Source organism: Asterias amurensis, chromosome 8 (assembly GCF_032118995.1).
Source record: "Asterias amurensis chromosome 8, ASM3211899v1".
In the NCBI taxonomy this organism is placed as follows: domain Eukaryota; kingdom Metazoa; phylum Echinodermata; class Asteroidea; order Forcipulatida; family Asteriidae; genus Asterias; species Asterias amurensis.
In genome coordinates, this window is record NC_092655.1 from 8,021,423 (window position 1) to 8,045,504 (window position 24,082).

At 39.7% G+C, this 24,082-nt stretch overlaps 1 protein-coding gene across 3 annotated transcripts in view; it reads left to right on the forward strand.

Annotated features, from left to right (window-relative positions):
- Positions 1 to 24,082, forward strand: part of LOC139940503 (BTB/POZ domain-containing protein KCTD9-like) — a 76,379-nt gene that overhangs the window by 35,185 nt on the left and 17,112 nt on the right. For all 3 annotated transcript variants that reach the window (XR_011786459.1, XM_071936790.1, XM_071936791.1), the window contains exons 7-9: positions 13,260 to 13,318; positions 14,305 to 14,606; positions 18,206 to 18,355. Coding sequence is in view for 2 of the 3 variants with exons in the window: in XM_071936790.1 (XP_071792891.1) it covers positions 13,260 to 13,318; positions 14,305 to 14,606; positions 18,206 to 18,355 (511 nt within the window). In the remaining variant the exon portion in view is untranslated. The remainder of the gene's footprint in view (positions 1 to 13,259; positions 13,319 to 14,304; positions 14,607 to 18,205; positions 18,356 to 24,082) is intronic.

A 24,082-nucleotide genomic window follows, 5' to 3' on the forward strand; every position in this document is an offset into this window, starting at 1 on the left:
TTCTCATAACCACCAAAGTCTGCACTTACGATCACCATTTTCCGCTTGCTGTGCAAGCGCGTAATATAATGTGCGAGCTTGGAAGCACACAAACAAAAGAAATCCCTGCTAAGCAGTCTATTTCGCTTGACTTAAGCGCAGAATTCACTGCTTCTGCTAAGCACTGAATCTTTTGCATTAAGCAAGTTCCCATCATGATAGGCCTGGGTGACTAGTGAAATTTACTACTCGACTTGTCGCACCTCAAACCTAACTACGACACTTGTCGAGATAAAATACGGATTCTCAAGATTTGTGCCGCTATGTGCCGCAAAGGCAATATTAATTATGTTGCGAATGGGTGACTAGTGAAATTTACTACTCGACTAGTCGCACCTCAACCTAACTACGACACTTGTCGAGATACAATACAGATTCTCAAGATTTGTGCCGCTATGTGCCGCAAAGGCAATATTAATTATGTTGCGAGTAGTAGTAAGCAACACAACTGGTTCACCAAACAGGTAGTCGGGACAAATTTTGTAGTCAATGTGTGGCAGGATTAAAACGGAGTAGAGAAAAACAGTAGTCGCGACTCAAATAATAGAGAGGTTTCGCAGAGTCACCGATACTCTTACGTGAACGGATATGTCATAATACGTCATCACTTTTTGAGGTCCATGTGACGTTTAACCGTTGTATACAAGTTAGAAAAGTCGCGCAAAACGGGAATCTGTCGCCATACACGTAAGTAAACATTGAGTATATTTTGTTCATGTTTTTGTAGCGGATTGTTTTTTTTTAATCAGGTTTTCACCATATCTATTAGAGGTATCATACATGGATGTAGTTGGACATTTGTTAACCACCATGCTTCAGAAAAAGAGAAATGGCGATTGTCCATGGGTGCAGCCACTTCGTTAATAGCGCCCTCTTGAGCCTCAAGTTGAGGGTATTCGTTGCGAAACAAAACTACACATCACTTGACGCGAACGCGTACGGTTCGATATCTGTATGCGTATTCGTATCCGGGACTCTACGAAACCTCTCTAATAATTTTTTGTTGCGACTTTAACACTAAAGCACACTAGTCGCCCCGGCCTACTTTTGTCACAAGTAAAGCACGATTCCTGCGAATGCAAATCAAATTTTTAAGTCACTGTTTTCGCAGTGAAAGTTTCGTAGGAGTTGAGCACAATAGTCAACTGTAGCAAATTTTTTGATGCGAATTGTGACGCTCAAGAACACATTCCCTGCTAAGCTGTTAAATACGCTTCGCGTAAGCACAATTCCCTGTATACGTACATGTGTAAGCGCTGTGATTCTTTCCTTAAAAAGCCATTGGCCCAGGACCAAACTACATATACCTTTATAAACACAAAAAGCAGCTTAACCATGTTCAAGTTGTGAATCCAGGTATTCTGCTCAATTTCTGCAATTTTGTAAAGCAAAATGTTTTGCCTGTTTATTATAAGCAGCTCTATAAAACTGAGCCACTCAACCACCAGAGAAACGATCAGCATAATAAAATCTCTGCTTTTGTATTCTTGTCAAAGAGTTTTTGTTTGTCGATCATGGTCTAATTTCTGAAAGTAACGCGAAACACTGGAATTAGTTTAGGCAATTGGTCCCCGGCGCAAACAAGGTGACTTTACCAGTAAATCATTCCAAATCCCGGGCGGTCTATTTTCGTCGTCTACACTCGTCGCCTGAAACGAGACCGATGCTTTGTAACGTAGAACCATGTACATGTATGTAGACTCTCCTTCATACTAGAACGTATACCAAAGATCGTGCTGCGCGAGGACAAAATCAGGACCGTTTATTTTCCAGGAAAGAAGCTTCTAATGAGCCAAAAATTGGGGAAAAAAGAACATGTTGTACAGATCGTTTTAATGTAGGTACATATTTCTGATTGTAAAAAAAATGTAAAATGTATGCATCTATATATTGATTTCGTCGAGATTCCTGGAAGATTCCAACCATGGATCACCTGGGTAATAGCACCCGCGTTTAACCTCGGCCCCATTCGATCTATCAACACAGATGTTGCGATTTTATTCCTTATATAATATTTGTATACATTTAATAAAAATAATTACAAGATGACGTGAGATATAAAATTACTTCATTTTGCACATCTTCAATACCCAGAGAATCAACATATGAAGAATTTTTGAAAATCGGACGTTTATTTTGGGAGATATGCTGTTAACAAGATTGCCTAATTAAATATTCATATCTTTAATAACTCAGCTAATTGATTAAGAGATTAAAAAACATACGTAGAAAAACTAAGTTACGTACTAAGCTTCGATTTAATATAGAACTCAATTCTGTAATTTCTACCGTTTCTAAGATTATCTTGCCACAAAAAAATCGTTCGTTAAACCTATGGCGTTTTGGAAAAAAAACGTTTCTTAAGCGTTTAAAAAATCTCGACGAAAACAATACCTGTTCCGACGGTAGGTCGGAACAGCTAATAAGGTGTTGAATTTGACGCAAAGCGGGCCAGAGTGATCTCTGGGGCCAGACCCATTAATGAATCGTAAGGATTTTTTTGTACAACAAACAACTTATCAAGGAATGTTTTGTGGGTGTTACCCCAGGCAAGTATACAATACTGTAGACATGATAATTATAATGTATTATAAATGGAAAGCAAAATGTAAGAAGGAACATAATGTTTAAGCTTTCTAATGATGCCAAGGTTGCGGGAAATTAATGTGAGAACTTTCTGACAATGATTTTTCCATGTAAGTTTATCGTCAATGTCGACACCCAAGAATGTACATGAATTTACCTGTTCAATAACATTATAATTGAGGTGAATATTTTTTTCTTTTTTTTCTGTTGAGTGGAGCTCTAAGACTCCGTTTATTCATCACCAGTGAAAACAAAGTACAAACATCTTCAATGGAACATTAACACATATTGTTAGATCAATACATTAAGGATACAAGAGGCTAGTTAAAAGACAATGAACAAAGGTGATATTATATAGGATTTGAGGCATTGCATGGTGAGGTATCAATGTATATTTGGTTTGCAGTAACACCATGTGTGTATCTACATGTACTTGCCAGGAAGAGTTTGTTCTTAGAGAACTGTCTTGCTTTATTCTACTGCTGCGAAGTAGATAATCGGAGGTTTGGGAGATTTCTCAGTTCTGAAAAGAACTGTCCTGCTTTTTAACTATTACTAGGGCGGATGGTATAGAAAATAGACTGGACTACTACTTTAGCTTATAGGATCGTAATTAACTGTAATGCCGCGGAGTCAGTTCTGAATTGGTCTCAACGTTTCGACTAGCTTGCTCTAGTCATCGTCAGGAGACTGAATCTTGAGGTAAGAGAAGAGTGGGCTTATTTATAGGGGTTCAGTGGATCCACTGCAGGTCAATCTGCAGGTTGTGTGGTTGGCAAGGTGCTATTACATAGACAACAAGAACATCAAAACATGATAAAAAAGCAAATTTATGCAAGAAAAACGTGAAACTTAAAACGAACGAACTTAAAGAGAACTGGATTGATGTTTTTTTTAAGACGTTTAACTATGCGCCCAGCATTGATAGGAGGCAGTTTGCACTTCCTAGCCAATTCCTTTAAGGTAATAACCTGTTGTTTTTAACTACATGCTGAAATTTGACGATGTTGTTCCTTTTAAAGGAACACGTTGCCTTGGCTCGGTCGAGTTGGTCTTGTTATAACCGTTTGTTATAAAATCGGTATGGTTAGAAAGATGTTGTAAAAGTAGAATACAATGGTCTACACAAATATGCCTCGAAATTGCGTGGTTTTCGTTTTACCTCGTCGACAAACACAGTCGGCCATTTATGGGCATGATGGGAGTCAAAAATTTGACTCCCATAAATGGCCGACCGTGTTAGTTCGCGACGTAAAATGAAAAACGTGCAATTTTGAGTGATACTTGTGTGGATCATTATATTCTACTTTTAAAACATCTTTCTAACCATATGCATTTCATAACAAACGGTTTCAAACGCTTTTCATAGACCAACTCGTCCTATCCAAGGCAACAGGTTCCTTTAAGAACGGGACTCGCTAAATCTTTACTCTGATTACCCGTAATAACTGAAATACTCCAAAGAGGAATGTTCATGACTTCTAAAGCTGAAGACAAATCTGGTCTGAAAACACCCCCTGATTTTTCGTAGGCTGCAAACAGATCTGTATAAAAAGGGGTAGTCTGCAAAGACTTTTTCTTGGTTTTACCAAACACATACCAACCCAGATTATGGCTGTCGCCGGGTTTCTCAATCCAATAATTGAAGAAAGATTTCCATTTACCATTACTTTTGATATAATTACTCAACCACATCAGTTTTAGACAGCGCAACCTGACCCTGACGTCCAGAAGACCCGTTCCTCCCTTGTATCGAGGTCCGGTGATAGTGGCACGCTTGATTTTGTCCGGTTTACCCGACCAGTAAAAACTAAAAATAATGTTTTCGATTTTCTTGACACACTCTTTTGGACAAGAAACAATGCTACCCACATAGTTCAGTCTACTTCCAACCATGACATTCACAAAAAGGGCTTTGCCAGCCAGAGTCAGGTGTTGCTGTCTAAACATGTTTAACTTGCATTTAAGTTTGCTTATCCCAGGGTCCCAGTTTTCGGCTGGCATTACATTGTTTCTGAAAAGGATACCCAAAATTTTCAACTTATCATTGTTCCAGTTAAAGCCGCATGGCTTTTCCATTCTATTTTTCCAGCTACCAAGCCACAGACCTGTGGTTTTACTTGTGTTTACCTTAGACCCGCTACCTTTACAATATTTACCCAGCCATATGGGTTGTAGTCTGCAGGACTGGCCGGGTTTAGAGGCTTTATTTAGTTTGTACACAATGTCACCCTCCTTAAATATACAGTTGTTTGCTTCAAGTCATAATTCTTCTACTGGTAGGTTTGTGCAGACCCGATATTTTTTCTAGCTATAGCATGAACTTTGAGCATTCTCTTCTTAAGATTTTGTGCATATCCATGAGGCAAGTCTTTCTCCACACAATTACTTTTCATTTAAAAAACTAGTTCCACTGGTGTTATGACCTCTCTTCCCAGCATTAAAAGATTTAATGTTAAGCCGGTGTGACGGTTTGGAAGGGCTTGTATGGCAGCAGTTAAAATCGGGAGATCTTCGTCCCACTCGGACAATCAAATTTTTAACCTTCAACCAAATTGTTGAAAAGTGTTTGGAACAACAGCTACCATGTCTTGTCATTTTTATCGACTTCAAGGTGGCCTTTGACTCAGTTGACAGACCTTCACTCTGGGAAGTTCTCAAGATCTAAGGCATCTCTAGTAAGATGATCAATATTATCAAGAATTCCTATGAAGACACAACATGTGCAGTGAAGTCAGAGGGATCCATCTCCACCTGGTTTTAGATTGTCACAGGCGTGAGACAAGGGGATATCTGGTCCCCCTTATTATTTGGTCTGGTAATTGATTTCATCATGAGACATGCTGTAGACGATAACAACAGAGGTATTGTTCTTAGGTACCCCGAGGTGAGGCTTTCTGATTTAGACTATGCCGACGACAGCTTTATTCGAGTAATCTGCTACTACACATGAGTTTCAAGAAAACAGAACTCATGACAATTGGAAAGTCAACTGCTTCCGCATCCACTCCTTCATCCACTCCCATTGTCCCACTTGTAAATGAAGGAAACATCAAAGTGGTGGAGCATTTCAAGTACCTGGGTGCCTTCTGCAGCGCTGATGGAACAATTGGCAAAGAGCTGAAGGCAACAGAATTGGCAGAGCTACAGGATCTTTCAGAGAGCTGGAGAAGATATGGAAAGATTGATATCTCAACCTGAAGATCAAGATGAGGTTCTACAACTCTTAGGTAAGGTTGGTAAGGTTCATTTTATTTGCAACCACATACGGTTGGATTCTTTATAAAAAAATACTAAAACTTACAAAATACATCACAAAAACTTTAAAATCATTAAACTATGTATTTACAAGATAAAGGTTCAAAAAGCAAATGAAAAATATCAGGAATTCTTAAACCTGTTTGTTCGGGTTTCTAGGGAGGGGGAATTGAGAAGCAGACCTTAAAGAATAATTGATGTGACGGGGAGCTGGAAGTAAATGATGTAATTTGTGCCTGTTATCCTTGAGCTTATTGAAATATAACTTGCACAAATCGCTACGCCTCTCATTCAGTGGTTGTAGTTTCACCAGCAGGAGAATACTCTCATAACTTTGACCTGGGTAGATGGACCTGAGAGCTCTTTTCTGAACCATTTCAATTTTATTGCACAGATACTTTGGTAGGCTACTATGCCAAACTTGGCAGGCATATTCCAACACAGGCCTGATCACAGTTAGATAAATGGAAAGTAGGTTGTTTTGGCCTATACTAGCACGATTGAGTTGATATAACATGTACAGTCTCTTACCAGCCTTGGATACTATAAAGCCCATGTGGGTGTCCACGACAAATCCGATGATAGAATTACACCAAGTACCTAAGCTTCACTAACTCTTTCAATGGGTTTATCATCTACAACAATAGTTGGCAAGTTATTGGCATGAGATGAGTCTTTGCAAAAGCAAATAAGCAGCTCTTGAGTTTTGTTTGCATTGATGTTCATGTTGTTCTCCCTCGACCACTGGCAAGCTATGTTGGCTGACTTCTGCAGTATCGATGCTGAACCTTTTTTGCAGATCTCGAAGATGGTACTATCATCCACATATTTGTAGATCGGGCAAGGAGTGGTGAGATCGTTTATCTGTACAAGAAAGTCTTTTGGTCCTGATAGAGTCCCTTGTGGGACGCCACCGTTCGGATAAGTGAATCCAGACATGACAGATCCCACCCTAACACGTTGAACTCTGTCAAGCAGGAAAGCAGCCATCCAACGCACAAGATGTTCATCTAGGCCGATGTTGACTAATTTTTTGATGAGAATGTGATGATTGATGTGGTCAAACGCCTTGGAGTAATCCAGTAGCAGGACTCTAACAAAAGTACCTGCCTTGTCGGTGGCCTTGTACCATTGATGAGTAATTTCGACTAATGCGTCTGTTGTACTGGTCCCAGGAATACAACCGAACTGATTAGAGTCTATTTTGTCTTTAATTCCACCAGAAGACTTTGGCAGCAATGGGGGTCAGAGATATAGGTCTTATATCACTCTCTACTGACCTTGGTGGGTGTTTCTTGGGCAGTGGGATGACATCTGCCATTTTCCAACTGGATGGCACGACTCCTTCTTTTACCGAACTGTTGAAAATGGCAGTCAGAGGAGCAGCAAGCAAGTGAGAACATTGGCGAAGGATCCAAGCGGTAATCTCGGCGGTCTCATCGATATCCATACAACTTCATGCGTGTCATCCTTCAGATTATGTGTTCTTGTGTTCTTTCAACCTTGCTGTACGCCGCCGAATGTTGAACAATGACCGAACAGCCCCCACTCACAAGCATCATAAGAAAACGCAGATTGCAGTGGTTTGGTCACCTCCAACGAATGGGAACAAATTGCATCACTAAACAACTCTACAACTGGTCACCAATCCATGGGAAACGAAGACGAGGGCGCCCTAGGACATCATGGAAAAATGTAATTCAGAGGGACCTCTCCAGACTGTGCACTGGGTGGTCTCTGGAGGAGGTACAGTAGAAGTGGCAGCTCAAGACCGGTCTATTTGGAAGCATCTCACAAGTCGGGCAGCTGGTGCAGAAATCATGATGCTAACCGATGATGATGATTATGATTGATTTCTTTCCTAGAATTACAATGTCGTCCAAATATGCCAAAACATGTTCTGAAGTGAGACCCCTAAGTGTTATTATTAATGTCATAGCCCGCTGGAAAGTGGCCGGGGCACTGCATAGACCGAATGGCATTCTTTGATACTTAAACAACCAATACCTGGTGATAAAGCAGTTTTGTGCTTGTCTTTTTCGGGCATTTCAATTTGATATACCCGCTGCTCATGTCTAGAGTATTAAAAAATGCCGTCCCTTCTAACACATCTAGACATTCTTCAATATTTGGAAGCGGGAACGCATCCTTGATCGTGACATTATTTAGGGCCCTGTAATCTATGCAAAAACGGACCTTGCCGTCTTTCTTTCTTATCAACACTGGGGGTGACGCCCATGCCGAAGCCGATGGCCGTATCACACCTGACTTAAGTAAAGAATTTAAATGCACCTTTTCTTCAGCCTCAAACCCTAAAGGTGTTCTACGCATCTTTTGTTTGATAGGGTTTGCATCCCCTGTGTTGATGGAATGTTTGATTGCCGAAAACCAGTCCAAATCAGTAACATTTTCCGAAAAAACATTGATGTATTCAGTAAGGACACAAGCTAAATGATCCGACTGGTGAGAAGTTAAATGTTCACGAGATTTGTTTCATAATTCCGAAGCATGTAATGGAATTTGAATAACTTGCTCTACAGCCAGTTCTAACTGAGGGACGCCCGGCCGGCACCGGACTTCCCTGCAGGGACAATCACTTTGGTTGTTAAGAATACCACCACTTTCACTTGGATCTACTTCTGCGGCGGGGACGCCCGGCGAGCACCAGACTTCCCCATGAGCACAATGGGAGCTATCTGTATCAAGATTAGGTTTACAATTTGGCATTACACAGTCAATTTCTTCTGCCCTTCCAACCACGTGACCCTGGATGTACATACCTATTGCTATCGTTACGAATGCATATATTACATGTAGCTAAGTTACGAGAATCGGTTTCCATGGAAACCAATGCATAAGGTATTAAAATCCCTTTATGGCACATTTCTGGGCCGCGGATTAGGACTTGTTTTGTCGATGGGTTGGACAATTGGGCCTGGGCAATAATCTCTGTGTTTGGAGGGACAACCACTTTCCTTGACAGTAACACTCTATGTACAGAATACTTTTCATTTTCATTTTTTCTCATCTGTGCGAAAATTTGTTGACTGTTGAGGTTTAATGTATCTTTGTCAGAAGAGGGCTCTGTATTTTATGGTATTATTTGGTTAAGTACATGACACGTAGCCAAAACGTAAACTTCATTGACCGTATGTGAAAGTATCAACAGGGTTTCTTATGTCAGCTATTTCTTGCATAGTAATGAGGTGATTTTGTATGGGAACCTTACGGGCATTGGAATGTTTGGGGTTCAGATCCGTCCAGCATCTCGAGGAGTGCGTTAGCACAGTTTGGCATTAGCCTAAGAAATGTTTGGCATTAGCCTAAGAAATGTTTGGCATTAGAGAGTTGAGACAAAACCTGTTATTTTGCAGTATTGAGGGGAGCCAGTTTTACAGAGACGTAATCTCGCCGAAACTGTAAGTTATTTTAATTATGGTAGTTTTGTACTATTTCCTTTGTATAAAGAATTTTGTATGGCTGATTTTTAGACAAAAACTGGAGAAAGGGAAACTTCGTAAAAGTGCCGATTATTGCAACCCAAGTGTAAATTGATGTTCAGTATAAAAGTGCTGGCAAGTTTGTTTGATGGGTGGCCGATCCGAATTATTTTTGTATTGTAAAGTGAAACAATGTAACTCAGCCGAACCTGTATTATTTATAAGTATTTTGGGTAATATTTCAGGGCTCCCAGTATGGAGTAGAGATTACGATACATCGGCCTTGAGAGGGTACCGTGGAGGTGGGTGCGTGGGGAGACACTTCGCTACACCCGGAACACCTGGCTGAGAGGAGAGACTCCCGGAGCCTAAGGATGAGAAGGATTGGTGATGTAAACTTGAAACGAACTTATATTGTGGGCGGTGGACACCAGAAGAGTAATTTATGGACGCAGTAGTCGTCAAGACTTTGAAAGATTATTGTTGAACTGATTTGCGACATCGTAATTTAATAATTTATTCGTACTTTTTTTTCCTTTGTTAAATTGGTCCAAGCGTAAATATTCAATTGTAAACAAATAAGTTAGCGTAAAACGCATTAATTCAAAAGTCAGTGTTTATTTGTAACTTTGTGGTGTGCTTGGAGGAACAGTTTTCTTTAGTTTTGACTTTTGGTATTTGGGAGAACCCGGCTTTGTGACAATCTTCCATTAGGTTGATGATCCCGGAATGGGCTTTAATAAGGAAATCAAGCCCCAACAGAAACGAATCCTCAATAGGAGCTACTAGTAAGTCCCAATGATAAGTTTGATCGCCGATGATTAAGGGCACATTTGAAAACTTATTGGCAATTATTTTACTGCCCTTTCCAGCCCCCCCAAAGTAAAACCTATTCGGATGGCATTTTTGGATGATTAATCTTATAAATTAGTCTTTGCTGATTATGAACACTTGTGGTGCAGTATCCTCCACAGCTTGTGTACTTAAACCTTGAACTTTGATAGGGATTACCAAACTGTAATACCAGAGTTTTGAGACAACTGAATTTATTGTATTTCCAATGACGCTTGGTCAGTGTTGAAATCGGTATGCATAAGTTTTGTTTGTCCTGTGAGTTCTGAGTTGACTGATTGTTGGCCGTCAGTCAATCAGTCACTATTGGTTTAAAGTCTGCTTGTGTGCTGTACAGATTGGTGAGGTAGGGCGTGAATTAGTGTTAAGGGGACATTCCCTGGCAAAGTGTCCTAACACATTACATTTGTAACACCGCTGCCTTGAGGGGGATGCAGACGGTGATGGCCCACGGTATGGTGACGAACTACGCCTCGGCGGAGGACTATGTGAGCGGTGAGTCAGGGACTCGGTTCTGCTTTGTACAACACTAGGGGGACCAATTGCTGGGTTAATGGCCGTCTCTTTAAGACAGGTTAAACGTTCACAAAGATATCAACAATGTCCTTGCCCGTTTGTCTAATTTGAATTTGTTGTACACTTTCAGCAGGGGAGGTCTTAGCTCCATCCAGCAAGCGCCGGACGGAGTAGCTTGTGATTGTGGGTGGCTGTTTGGGTGTACTGAACTGTCTGATCGAGTGTCTGTGGATCTCGGAAAAGGGCGAGTTCCGCAGCCTCGATATTATTACAACCCTTTAAGACTAATTCCCTTGCAAGAGTTTCAAACACTTCCATATTTGCCGTGGGGTAGGCGCCAGTAGCAGTTTCCCTCACACTCTTCCAAGGTTTCTTCTTTATTTTGTCTGATTGAGGCCAGTTCAGCCCTGCTTATTATCGGGTCTTTAGTTTTTTTAAACATCTTAAGTAGTTGGTCCCTACTAAGCTTAAAACTACGCCTGATTTTAGGCTCTTGCCAAGCATAGCTCTCTAAAGCATTGCTGGTAAGCACCCCCACTAGCTGTACTAGTTTAGTATCCTCATCCCACTTACAACATTCTGCCATCATCTCAAATTTTTTAACGAATGCGTAAAAATCAGTTGAACCATTGTATAGAGACAACTTGGTTACGTTTTTTCATTTGGTAAGCAGGAATGTTATAGCTATGTGGTGGCACTAATCCCGCCTTGTTCTGGGCTGAAGCCCCTGGAGGAGTTGGTATTGTATTAGCATTGTGTTTATGTTTTGCGGCATTTGGGTCTTGTTCAGTGGGCAAGGTGGAAGGCGTGGCAGAAATTTGAAGAGGGTATACTAGACTTTTGTTCAGTGATTTGAGGCACAGGCATGTTGTACTGGCCATGTTCATTTTTAGCCTGGTGTTTCTTTTCACCATTACCTTGGGAATGCATCTCACTTAGAATGTGAGCGGGCAAGGGTGGAGCTTTTTCTCCGATAGCTTTTAGAGTGGCGTCTATCATTGTATCCCCAGTATTTTTTGGAATTCCTTTTGTCCCACCGCTAGCTGAAATTGGTTGTTCCTTTAGTTGTTTTTCTAGGGTTTGATTGACTTTTAGCTCTAGACTTGATATTTTTGAGGAGTTTGCTTCCATTGCTTTAACCATAATATCAACCTGTTTGGTAAGCAAATCAATGACATGTGAGAGTTGATGTCTGCCTGTTGGGCATTTGGGTCGGCTTTGGGGTCGGTTTGGGGTGCCTCAGTGTACTTTAAAATCAGTAACCCCTTTTCTGCAAGTTCATTAAGTTTAGTTTGCAGGGAAGGGTTATCATGAAAAGTGTCAATTGATATTGTGCCCAACTTTTCCCTTTTTGACACTATGATCTGGGCAAACTTGACCCCTATTCCTGGTAAAGTTGTTAATTCCTTAACGGATGCCGAGTTTATATTAATGGCCATTATTGAAATATTGCCAGTCACAGTAGATGAATAATTAAATGACAACAAAAAATATATACAGAATCCGCTATAAAGTCTAAAAATTTAGACCGTCACTTAATTATAACTGATATCAATATAAACCACAAGGGAAACTGACTGGGTAAATTTTGAAATGATTTTGGGGGTTGAACAAAATTGACTAGAGTGGGATTCAAATCAACGACCTCCGGATTAACGTGCCGGCGCTCAACCAACTCATTATAACTGTTAACGCCTTCTGCTGGCATTGACGCCCATCAGTTTGTCCAGATAACAGTTATTTATATTTTGATGATGGCAAAAATTGAACTCGATAGTTGGAGCGCTTTTTCAATGAAATAAAGGCACCTCGCAAAGCAAAGCTATGAATAGCAGATTCTTTAGAATATAATTAATACATGTATCAATGCAAATACAAAATAGCAAAGCTGGGGAATGGCATTATTAATATTATACCCTGTGAAAAATTGTCTTGATGTTAGTGCCGACAAATTCAACTAGCGCCGAGATCATCGAAAGAGTACTACTAATCACAGTATATCTAGCACTGATGGCAGAAAACACTTTGTAAACAGAAAGTCACTAGAAATTGGTTAATTTATAGCAAATTTTAAAACCTTGCCAGAAATTTCTACAAAAGTGTACATTTAATTTAAACGCAAACTACAAAAGAAATTGATGAAGTGGCCGCAATAGTTGAACATGTGGCCTCGGCCTACGTTTCAAATGTTAAATTTATATTGTGGAAAGATAGGTGACAATTTGCCATTTCAAAGTTATTTCTACCCAATTTATACTTTTTATATATCTTGAAATGGTTGCTGGTTGCGCGCAACTTGAAGATTTTTCCTCGTCGCCAATAATGTATTGGCGTGCAAGGGGGCGAGATGAGTCCTGCACTGAAGAAATGACACGGTGGTACTCTCAGCTTGGGTTCAGGATTCAGACTGACGGCCTCGTTTTTGGAACTGGCCACTCCTACTTGTGCTTGCTTTTACAATTTGCATGTGGTATAAATAAACCAGTAGTTTGGCTAGTAAGTCAAGTATTTTGAATTCACTTCATAATTTGATGGTGCTTAATTTCAAACTGTTTTGTTAATTTACAGGAGCACACTAATTGGGCGTGAACCTGACAGCATGCTAGCTAGAATGTTTGCAGATGACAGTAAGTTCAAACATGTGATCTTTATCCTTAAGGAATATTACAGAATTGCCAACAAAACAGTTGCTGGCAGTGTAAGCACTTTATGTAATCCACCACATACATAAACTGAAAAACCTGTAGAGGTTTGAGATCAATCGGCTGTCTGGTTTACGCGAAAATAGTGAAAAAATGATAACACATTCTACATGACATTACAGTCATACTACAATCATTACAGTGATTAAAAAAAGCTCACTGAGCGATAAGCTCAAAACGAGAAATTTGAGACAGAAATATTTCAAGGGATGTTTTCTACAACCATCATCAGTAGATCGTGTAAGTTTTATGTAAATCTGTGATCTTAGACGAGTTTTTTTATTACCAATTCTGTGATGTTCCTCTAGCCAAAGTTTGAATTACTCAGTGGCCTGACTTTTGGAATGTCAAATACTTCAAGAAATGTGAATATACCATTCATCATCATCATCATCATGAGTTGGCTGCACAGCAGACGGACATGAGTTTTTTCCATTCTTGACTGTCATGTGCTAGTCTCCGAATCTCAATCTTTGAAGTCTAAACTGAATGGGGGGAACATTATTAAGGCAATGGGCCGTGTCTTTGATGAGGTACAGTGCAGGATTGTCGAGTGGACTAAGGAAGATCTAGATGTCAAGGACAGGAGAACAAGAAAACTGATGACCATGAATGAAGTACCAGTTACATTTGAAAAGAGAACCGCAAAAGATATTGCCCTAAAAACATTTTAAGCAATTTTCCAAGAAATCTCTGTGAAGTAAGAGAAAAGCTTAAGGGAAATTATGTTTATTAAAGGAACTGTAAGAGTATGAGTTATTGTGTGGGCTGCCCATTACGTGTGAGATTATGTTATGAATGTGGGTCATCAGTGGAGGTGCAGGAATGTGTGTCAGATACTATTGGTTAAATACCCCCTACATCTTTGGAGTCAAACTTTCATTACTTTTGTTTATCTCTGTCATTTTTAGATTTGCATGTCCCATGGCATAGTTCAGTGGACCATTCTGGTGCTTACTTGATAGACAGAAGTTCGTCCTACTTTGAACCTGTACTTAACTATCTGCGACATGGACAGCTTATACTCGATGATGGATTGAATCCGGCAGGTGTTTTGGAAGAAGCTATATTTTTTGGTATTACTTCTTTGTATAAACCACTAGAAGAAATGATTAAGTCAAATGAAAAACCTGGTGACCACACTCCTATTACAAGGCGAGAATTTGTGTTAATGCTGCAAGGAAGAGGAGCCAACTGTGAGCTGAGATGTCAGGTAAGAAACTCCCAAAATAGCATCTTTTGAATGTCTTTTTAATTTCATGATGTAAGAATATTAGGTGTTGCAACAGTGCAAATACCTACAGATGCTACTGTTCTGGATTGTTCTAGTTGTCTGGCAACATTGCATACACCTTCACATATAAAGGTTCATGTTTTGTAGGTTTTTGGGGGGAACTTGTTTCAGGCATGAGTCCAACACTTATTGTTTTTGTGAAGTTCGTTTTTATGTTTTGCTTGACTTTTTCTTCTTCTTCCCCTTTACCTTTCTCCAAAAGATAACTCAAGATTGAAATTCAACTTAGTTTAATATAGTATCTTTATGTCATTGCCTGATTGACAGTTCTTGACAAGAGAATGTCCATATCATGTGCCACATTTTTGCCGTGTCGTAGAGATAGCGTTCTTGAGCCAGGATGAATTTATAGCAAAGTGGGGCTTTTCTACATACAACAGGAACCAAAGTGGGGTTTTTGTAAACACAACAGGAACCAAAGTGGGGTTTTTGTAAACACAACAGGCACCAAAGTGGGGTTTTTGTAAACACAACAGGAACCAAAGTGGGGCTTTTGTAAACACAACAGGCACCAAAGTGGGGTTTTTGTAAACACAACAGGCACCAAAGTGGGGTTTTTGTAAACACAACAGGCACCAAAGTGGGGTTTTTGTAAACACAACAGGCACCAAAGTGGGGTTTTTGTAAACACAACAGGCACCAAAGTGGGGTTTTTGTAAACACAACAGGCACCAAAGTGGGGTTTTTGTAAACACAACAGGCACCAAAGTGGGGTTTTTGTAAACACAACAGGAACCAAAGTGGGGTTTTTGTAAACACAACAGGCACCAAAGTGGGGTTTTTGTAAACACAACAGGCACCAAAGTGGGGTTTTTGTAAACACAACAGGAACCAAAGTGGGGCTTTTGTACACACAACAGGAACCAGCGAGTGCAAAGCTCATATGACATGGTGTCTGGGCCTGATTTAAGGTCCCAGGAAAACTTTTTTAGAAAGTAGATGCTGCCCAATGAGTCTAAGACATTTCAGATTATTTTTAAAGATTTTTAAAGTGGAATTTTGCCTCTAAACTATTGCCATGATTGGGGTTCTTTTTTGGCTTTATGCAATATCACTGAAAAGGTAAAATTGCTCTCAAACACCCCCCCCCCCACAGAACTTGCCTTTTTCGTTGGCATGGCATCACTTAAGCATTCAGTCACCGGGCATTCACTCCTTATTTAACAGCTGTCTCTTTGTCAATATTGTCTCACAATGTTCAAGTATGCACTTTGAAACATGTGTACAAATGTACGTGTATCAAAATCAACATGCTGCATCAGATTTTGGGTTGTCATGAATTATCAGCTAGGGTTGAAAATGTGTTTATTGACACGATAAGGAATGAGCAGTTGAACAGTATTTATTTTTTATTGGAGAGTGTTGCTTCATTCTTTACTTTTACTGCTCTGTTCCTCAGACTCTCTCTGTCGTTATGAACTTTAAGATATGGGGTTTTTTCTTCAAATTTTACTGGGGGGGGGGGGGGGTGCCCCATGCCCCATGCCACCCCCTCCTCTCTGCATATATTCCTGATAACATCAATAGAAGAATAAGTATGGAATGTGTGAATGAAAATTGTGATTAGATAAGATGCCATTTGCTGGAAATTGGAAAAAGCCTGTGATATGTTGCCCCAGGAAGGACCAACATCATCTGATTTAACAAAATGCACAAATGGGGAACAGCAGCAAGGGGAAATCAAACACCAATTATATTCCTTAAATTCTTACATATACAACATTTAAGTTGAGCACCAAAAGTTTAGGATTGACTGGTAGGGAGAACTGAGGCACACCTTTCTCCCAGAAAGGTTTTATTAAGTGGTCGGTGGGAGGATCGCCTTTTGCCGCATAGAATGGACCGATCCGGCCTATCAATCAAACTGTGCGCGTTCACCCATTTGACCAATCACAGCAATGATTGTGGTCGGACAAACTCAGTCATGCGTGTGCGTATATTTGGCACGCGCGGCAGAATCGTGCAGAATTTCATTGGGAGTGTTCGTACACGCGTCTTGCTCAAGTGTGCGGTGGGCGGAGCTTAGTGGAAAGCCGGAACGGTCCATTAGGACACAAAGCTTAAACAACTCCTTTGTCCCTACTGCAGTTCGTTTTTTTTTACAATGGTTTTTAAGTAGCTACGTTTTTCTGAGTTTTAACTTCTTTACATGTAGTACACCTTAAGAATCAACCACAAAGTGTTTTGTTTTGCCAATCTTGGTGTCTTTTTTCTTTCCTTTCCCTCTTGTACTCCTTTGGCCCAACTTCGCTGAATGTGTTTCTGCGCTACTTTCAACAAGTTCTCCTCAGTCCTCCTAATATAATAAGATACCAAGATACTGGTAACTCTCCTCTTCACCCAAAGCCCTCATCTGTGCATCATCTGGCAGAGCGATGGCATCGGAATGTACCCTCTTTCCCCTCTTCATTGTCATTGAAGCACATTTCTCAAGGCCATGCAAATTGCATCCTGAGGTCATAGCTGAAAATCCTGACGGTCTGCACCAAAGAGTCGATCTCCGCCTCGTTCTTTGCAAACAACTTTAAATCGTCTATAAAAAGCAGATGGTTTATCTTACACCCGTCCTTCTTCATTTCATAACCGGCACTTATCTTCGTCAGAATCATTGACCGGGGCATCAGTGGAAGAGCAAACAGCAAATAAATGTACATATGCAGTTCAAGAGATATGTCTTTTGAGGTGTTAGGGCAACTTGCCTGGAACACCTCTTGTTTTTGTTCGGTTTGATTCCCCCTCCCTTTTTTAGGTGTTGGAAGCCTGCTTTGGTGTTCCGAGCATTGCTCCAAACACCTATAAACACAAAGATAAATGCATTGTTCTGGGCAGAGTGCTCAAACACCTAAAACAAAAAAGGGGGACAAAAAAGAGGTGGTATGGGCGAAGTGCCTGAGCACCTGTAAACTCCCCCTCCCCTGAAAACAATTAAAAAAACTAAGTAGAACTTAAAATCATCCCTTCCCATCAAGGTTTACCACTTTTGTTATGCCCCGCTGGCGGAAGGGGTATATAGTGTTTGCCTTCTGTGTGTGTGGTGATGTGTTTGCGTGTGTGCAAATAAGTATTGTCTGAGTGATAACTCAAGAAGGACTTTGTGTATCGACTGGGTTGGTCTAGGAAGTCTATTGGTTTTGGACCTCCTCAGGGAAATATTACTTTTTTTATGGTTTAAACAAAAGAAATGTTGTCCGAGCGAGAACTCAGCATATCAACCCCAAACTTGGTTTGTGAACTGGTTTTAGGATTCCCCAAAAGCCTATTGTTTTTGGAAGCCCCCCCCCCCCCAGGATAAATGTCAAGGTCATTATGGCTAAAAGAAATGTTATCCAAGCTTATTCAAGAATGAGATTAATCTCAGCGGGGCATTTGTTTTGTCAAACACACCACATTCTTACTTGTAATATATTATGATACAAATGCATTCTCTTTTAAGATGCGTATTTTTTAAATTCATACATTTTAAACTTTTAGTTTAAATAAAATATAATTCAACAGATATGATATTTGTTTTGTTAAAGGGAATGAATTTTGAGGGTGCTGATCTCTCCAAGCTGGATCTGAGATACATCAATCTCAAACTTGCTAATCTAAGTGAGGCTGATCTTTCTGGTGCTAACATGTCTTTCTGCTGTCTGGAGCGAACTAACATGACAAGAGCAAAGATGAATGTAAGTTCCTAGCTAGTTGTGGAGCTATTTCTGCTTACCATGCATGTAAATGCTGTAATTTATGCATGTTGCAGTTACCTTGACTAAAGCTAATGTGAGTCCACCTCGACTCTCCCCTAATAACCATTAAGAAGGATAATGTACATGTACATAGGTTACATAACTTACTCTACAGTGCATAGTTAGAATTCAAAATTTATAAAAAATTACAACTAATATTTGTGCATATAAAATACATTCATACAGCGTCCTCCAATGCAGTATTCTTTTCCATGAGAGCCATATGTGTATGCAATGGTAATGCCATGGGCCAAAATAAATGTTTTGTCATATTACACTAGAACTACTGTATTGTAAAGTTTGCTAGAGCCCTGGAGGCAAGGCAGTAGACACTATTTGTAATTACTCAAAATAACTATTAGCCTAAAACCTTACTTGGTAACAAGTAATGGAGAGCTGTTGATACCAGTATAAAACATTGTGAGAAACGGCTCCCTCTGAATTAACGTAGTTTTCGAGAAAGAAGTAATTTTTCGCAAATTTAATTTCAAAGCCTCAGAATTAGATTTTGAGGTATCGAAATCAAGCATCTGAAAGCACACAACTTCGTGTGACAAGGGTGGTTTTTTTTCTTCATTATTATCTCGCAACTTTGATGACCGATTGAGCTCAAATTTTCACAGGTTTGTTACTCTATGCATATTTGTTGAGATACACCAAGTGAGAAGACTGGTCTGTGACAATAACCAACAGTGTACAGTGTCTTTAACAGGGTAATAAACAATGGGCTGCTCGGTAATGTGCCCAAAATGTAAAATATGGGCCTAACTCTGTTAAAAAAACTTTAAAAAACAATGATTTAGAATATGGAATGATTTAGAAATTTACATTGGTACCAATGCAAATGATATTTACTAGCGGGATGCCGCGCTAGATGATAAAAATCCTTTACACAAATATTTCAAAATGTAATGTGGGTGAGGGTGTTATACGCCTCTCTCAATATTTATGCATGGCGTCATAATTCTAACCCAAAATGAAGCTATTTCGCACGTCCGCCACTACTTGCAGTGGCAGCGCCCACCTCGTTTCGGGTTAGACGACGTACCTTATGCATACTTCTAGAAACTATAAGGCTCCCCCGTGAGCCTTATAGGGGTCTAATATTTTGGGCCTCCTTTACACTACACGTTTTTCAAATCAGCGTTGATAGGTGAAACTGACCGTTAGCCAGCAATAACTAAAGTTTCTTTTGTACTACACTACCAAAACTTTCCCCACACACTCAATATACATTCATAATGCTTGCATTTCCTTTTTAAAAAACATCGTCAAAAAATGACATTTTCACGTCCCATGATACATAGCGTTGCTACAGCACTATAAGTAAAGCGAGTTTTCGGAACATGTTGTGTGCCACAAATCTAATTTAACTACTGTTTTTGGGGGTTTTTTTCAGGGGGGGGATGGTAAGAGCGTAGGCCTCTTTTTAGTTTATTCTCATCTGAATTGGTCTCGTAAACTTTCTGGTCAATAGGCTGCACGTTACGGGAGCACTTAACGTGACTGTCAAAAAAGTGTTTTGTTTAATGTCACTTTGGGCTTATTGCATCTCGCGAAATTTTAACGACAAACGACACAGTTTCTGACCGCGTTCATGTTCACGCTGCTCTAGAAACAAACCTCCATACATCCCATATCTCTGGAACCCTTTATCGTACGAACTAAATAAAAACGATAAATTCGTCCTCACTCCTTAATTTCCTCTAACTTATTTCACTTTCAGAAAGCATGTCAAGTTATTTTTAGGGTTTGTTACGTCCAGTTTGGGTCAATAGACAAACTCCTAAAAATGTAACCCATTCAGCCGCATGAGGTCTCTTTTGTTGATATTATCTCCAGTAACCAACCCGACGGGCCGATTGCTAAATTAGGCTACAAAATGGATTAGGCAAAATGTACATTCTGAGACCTGACCAACACACTGCTCTAACCAATTTTGTGAATGGACTTATTCAAAAGGAAACTTATTGTCGTTTTGCTTAACAACTTTGACCAAATGCAGGTTCTTTTTTACAGCTTCAAAACAGCCTTTGACGTACGTGTATAAGTTTCACAAACTTCCGTGGTGGGGTAAACTCTGAAACTGCAACACTATACCTCCATGAACAGACCGTATTCTAAAACAGTATTCATGTACTCATTTGAGTTTACTGGCAAAAGATAGTGTCCATAGTTTAAAAACAGCAAGATACGTTTTGCATCAATAGTGCAATTTCTGAATGGAGATTTTTGTAAGTCCGAGGTCGCCACCCACTTTCAACCTAAAGTGGTCCCACGGCGACCTCCTTCACCAAGCAACAGGTGGCCTGTCTCAAAACCAGACAACACACCACTCACAATACACTGACCAGAATGTAAGGAGAGGTTAGCCTCTTTGTGTAAGGCCCCCCCCCCAACCCCAAAATGTTATTAATTGTAAAGTTCCCTTAGACACCTTCCAACCTATAGCCGGCCCTACCCAATGTTTCCAAATTATAAAGCTTCCGTTTGATCCCATCCTTGTCCATCATGATAATTCTCATGCCGTTTGGAAGTGAATGCTTTTTTATAAATATTCTCCATTTAATCTTTTCAACAAATGAGTCACCTGTCAGAAGGATTTCTAGGAAGTCTGATAACAACATCGACCAGTGGTTGACACATGGTCGCCTGCGAAACATCAATCTGTGAGTTACTTCATTCATTCAATGCAAATTTGTGAGATTTGTTTCGGTTTTGTCCTGGCACCCAGCCTCTTCGACCCTTTCGACCCTGCGCGGCAATGAATGAACCAATGTGGAGAACCATGCTTAGTATAACATGAAAGTAACCCGACCAAAAAGGGCGGATCGAATGGCGGGTGGGCGGGTAAGGGGCAATGAGTGAACCAATCCGGAGAGCCATCTGCGAAACACTGTCCAATGAGTCGCCTGTCAGAAAGATTTCTAGGAAGTCTGGTAACAACATCGACCAGTGGTTGACACACGGTCACTGCCCAAACTTTCTCCAATCGGATGACTTGTAAGTGGGAGTTTGGGTCAGGGTTTTGTAGACTTGCAACCCGACGTCTGAAACCACACAAACGTATTGAATTCCACACACTTAACCGTGTTGATTTCCACAAGGATGCCATGCCACTGGACCTTCTAAGTTTCAATCCAAGATGGCGCGGGTTACGCTTTTAATAGTATAGATTATGATATCCAGAATGGCTTATCAGTAATGTTGGGCGCCGTATCAACGCGTTGTAGGCGTTTCCAATTGTTGATGATGGTGAGGTGTGTTACTTTGCGTTGGTAATTCTTACCCAGATTCGTTGGTGCGTTGACAGGTATTGGAAGAACTGTCATTGTTATGTAGCAAACGTCCCGCTGCGCTAACTCCTTATTTATATTCATCTTTACTTCTTGGTACTCATATCTATCATACTTGTTCGATTGCATGCGCATGCTGTGATTGCGTGATTGGTATGTGCATTGTTTATTTGCAGCAAATTTATTGATTGTCCAAAGTTTCTGGGTCAATGTTTTGAGGTCAATATTATAAATCATGGGGCATATGAAAAATGGGGATTGTTAGAAGCCTTTAAAATTGTTGTTTTGGGACTGGTTAAATGATAAAACCCATCTTGTCTACTGGGTATGTATTTGTTTATCCGCCGGTGGTACAGATTGTTTCAGGTAGGCAACGGAAAGTCGACATCACCAATTTGTGAAGACATTAATACTATTATCATCATTGTTACTTTTTATTTGACCCATTATCAAAGTACAAAAAATGCAATATACAAACAACCTCAATGCACAGAACAAAGGGTCCTCTTGACTGGTCAGCAATTTGCAACAGTTTATAATACCGCGAAAAACAGTTGAGCTATGGAGTTTGTTTCTTAAACTTCTTAATAATATCAACAATATTATCATTTGGACAAGCTTATGTGAAGTGTTTTTTACCGCCCGTGACGAACTGTAATAATGTTAACAAGCTTGTAGAATTAGTTTGTAATTACCTTGGTGCTACTACAAGTCATATCTCTCTGACGCGTTAATAACTTTGCATGCATAACATTCTTTTAAGACGCCATGCTAAAGTGCTTGTAACTTGGCTTGGACGGTCACAACAGCTCTACCACCAGACCACAGGTGCTTTAGTGCGCCCTCATCATGTGAAATACATTTTTTTATTTTTTTATCTTGTCCTTGTATCACTTTTTTGTTGTTAAATGTTATAAGTTTGCGTCAAATCAAAATAGAGATAGCATTTGTTGACTTTTGAGGATTAAATAGTACATGTCCAACTGCATGTCCTTTCAATTTGTATTTTAACAACTTATTTTGTTAAAATTTCAGCATGATATCGGAAATGTCAGACACGATACATCTACAACAACATGTACCAAATCTTCGTTCAACGTCATTAGACATTATTCACAAATTTGGCCCTTTTATTCCCTTTTTGTTGACCAACATAAGCCAAAGATTGTTAATGTTGTCGGATACCAGTAGTACAGAGCATCTTCCGGCCTTGGATGAGATGTTAATCTTTTGGGAATAACAGGCTGAAAAGAGTTAATCACTGGTTCACGTTGAATGAGCTAAAACAATGAAAACCTTCAAGACACGGGACACTATTGGTAATTGTCAAAGACTTGGTGTATCTCAACATATGCATAAAATAACAAACCTGTGAAAACTTCAGCTCAATCGGTCGTCGAAGTTGTGAGATAACTATGAAAGAAAAAAACACCCTTGTCATATGAAGTTGTGTGCTTTCAGATGCTTGATTTGGAGACCTCAAATTCTAAACTTGAGGTCTTGAAATCAAATTCGTGGAAAATTACCTCTTTCTCAAAAACTACATCACTTCAGAGGGAGCCGTTTCTCACAATGTTTTATACTATCAACCTCTCCACATTACTCGTTACCAAGTGAGGTTTTAAGCTGATAATTATTTTGAGAAATTACCAATAGTGTCCACTGCCTTTAAATGGTCTTAACTCCTTATAGGAATAATGCACCGACTTAAAAATAAGGTAAACTCATATGAAAATATAAAACTCAAAGAGGTGATCACTGGTTCCAGTCAAATGAGCTAAAACAATGATAACATTTAATGGTCATAGCTCCTTATTGCAACAATGTTCTAAAAAAAAAAAAGAGTTTATCACTTGTTGTGGTTGAAAGAGCTTGAAGCTTGAACAATGGAAATCCTAAATGGTCATAACTCCTTATTGCAATGATGCACCGATTTAAAGCCATTGGACACTTTCTAACAGAACAAAAGTAATAAGTTCACAGATTAACAAATAACTTACAGGGTTTACAGCTAAGGTAATGGTGAAAGACTTCCCTTGAAATATTATTTCATGAAATGCTTTACTTTTTGAGAAAACATTAAAACAATTATCAATTCTCGATATCGAGAAAACAGATTTTCTTTTAAAACACATGTCATGACGGCGAAATGTGCGGAAACAAGGTTGGGTTTTCCTGTTATGTTCTCCCGACTCCGATGACCCATTGAGACTAAATTTTCACAGGTTTGTTATTTTAAATATAAGTTGTGATACACAAAGTGTGGGCCTTTGGACAACACTGTTTACCGATGTTGTGCGATTGCTTTAAAACATAAATCAAATAATATTGCTGCTTACATGTACATGTAGATAATAAGAAAAGATGAAAC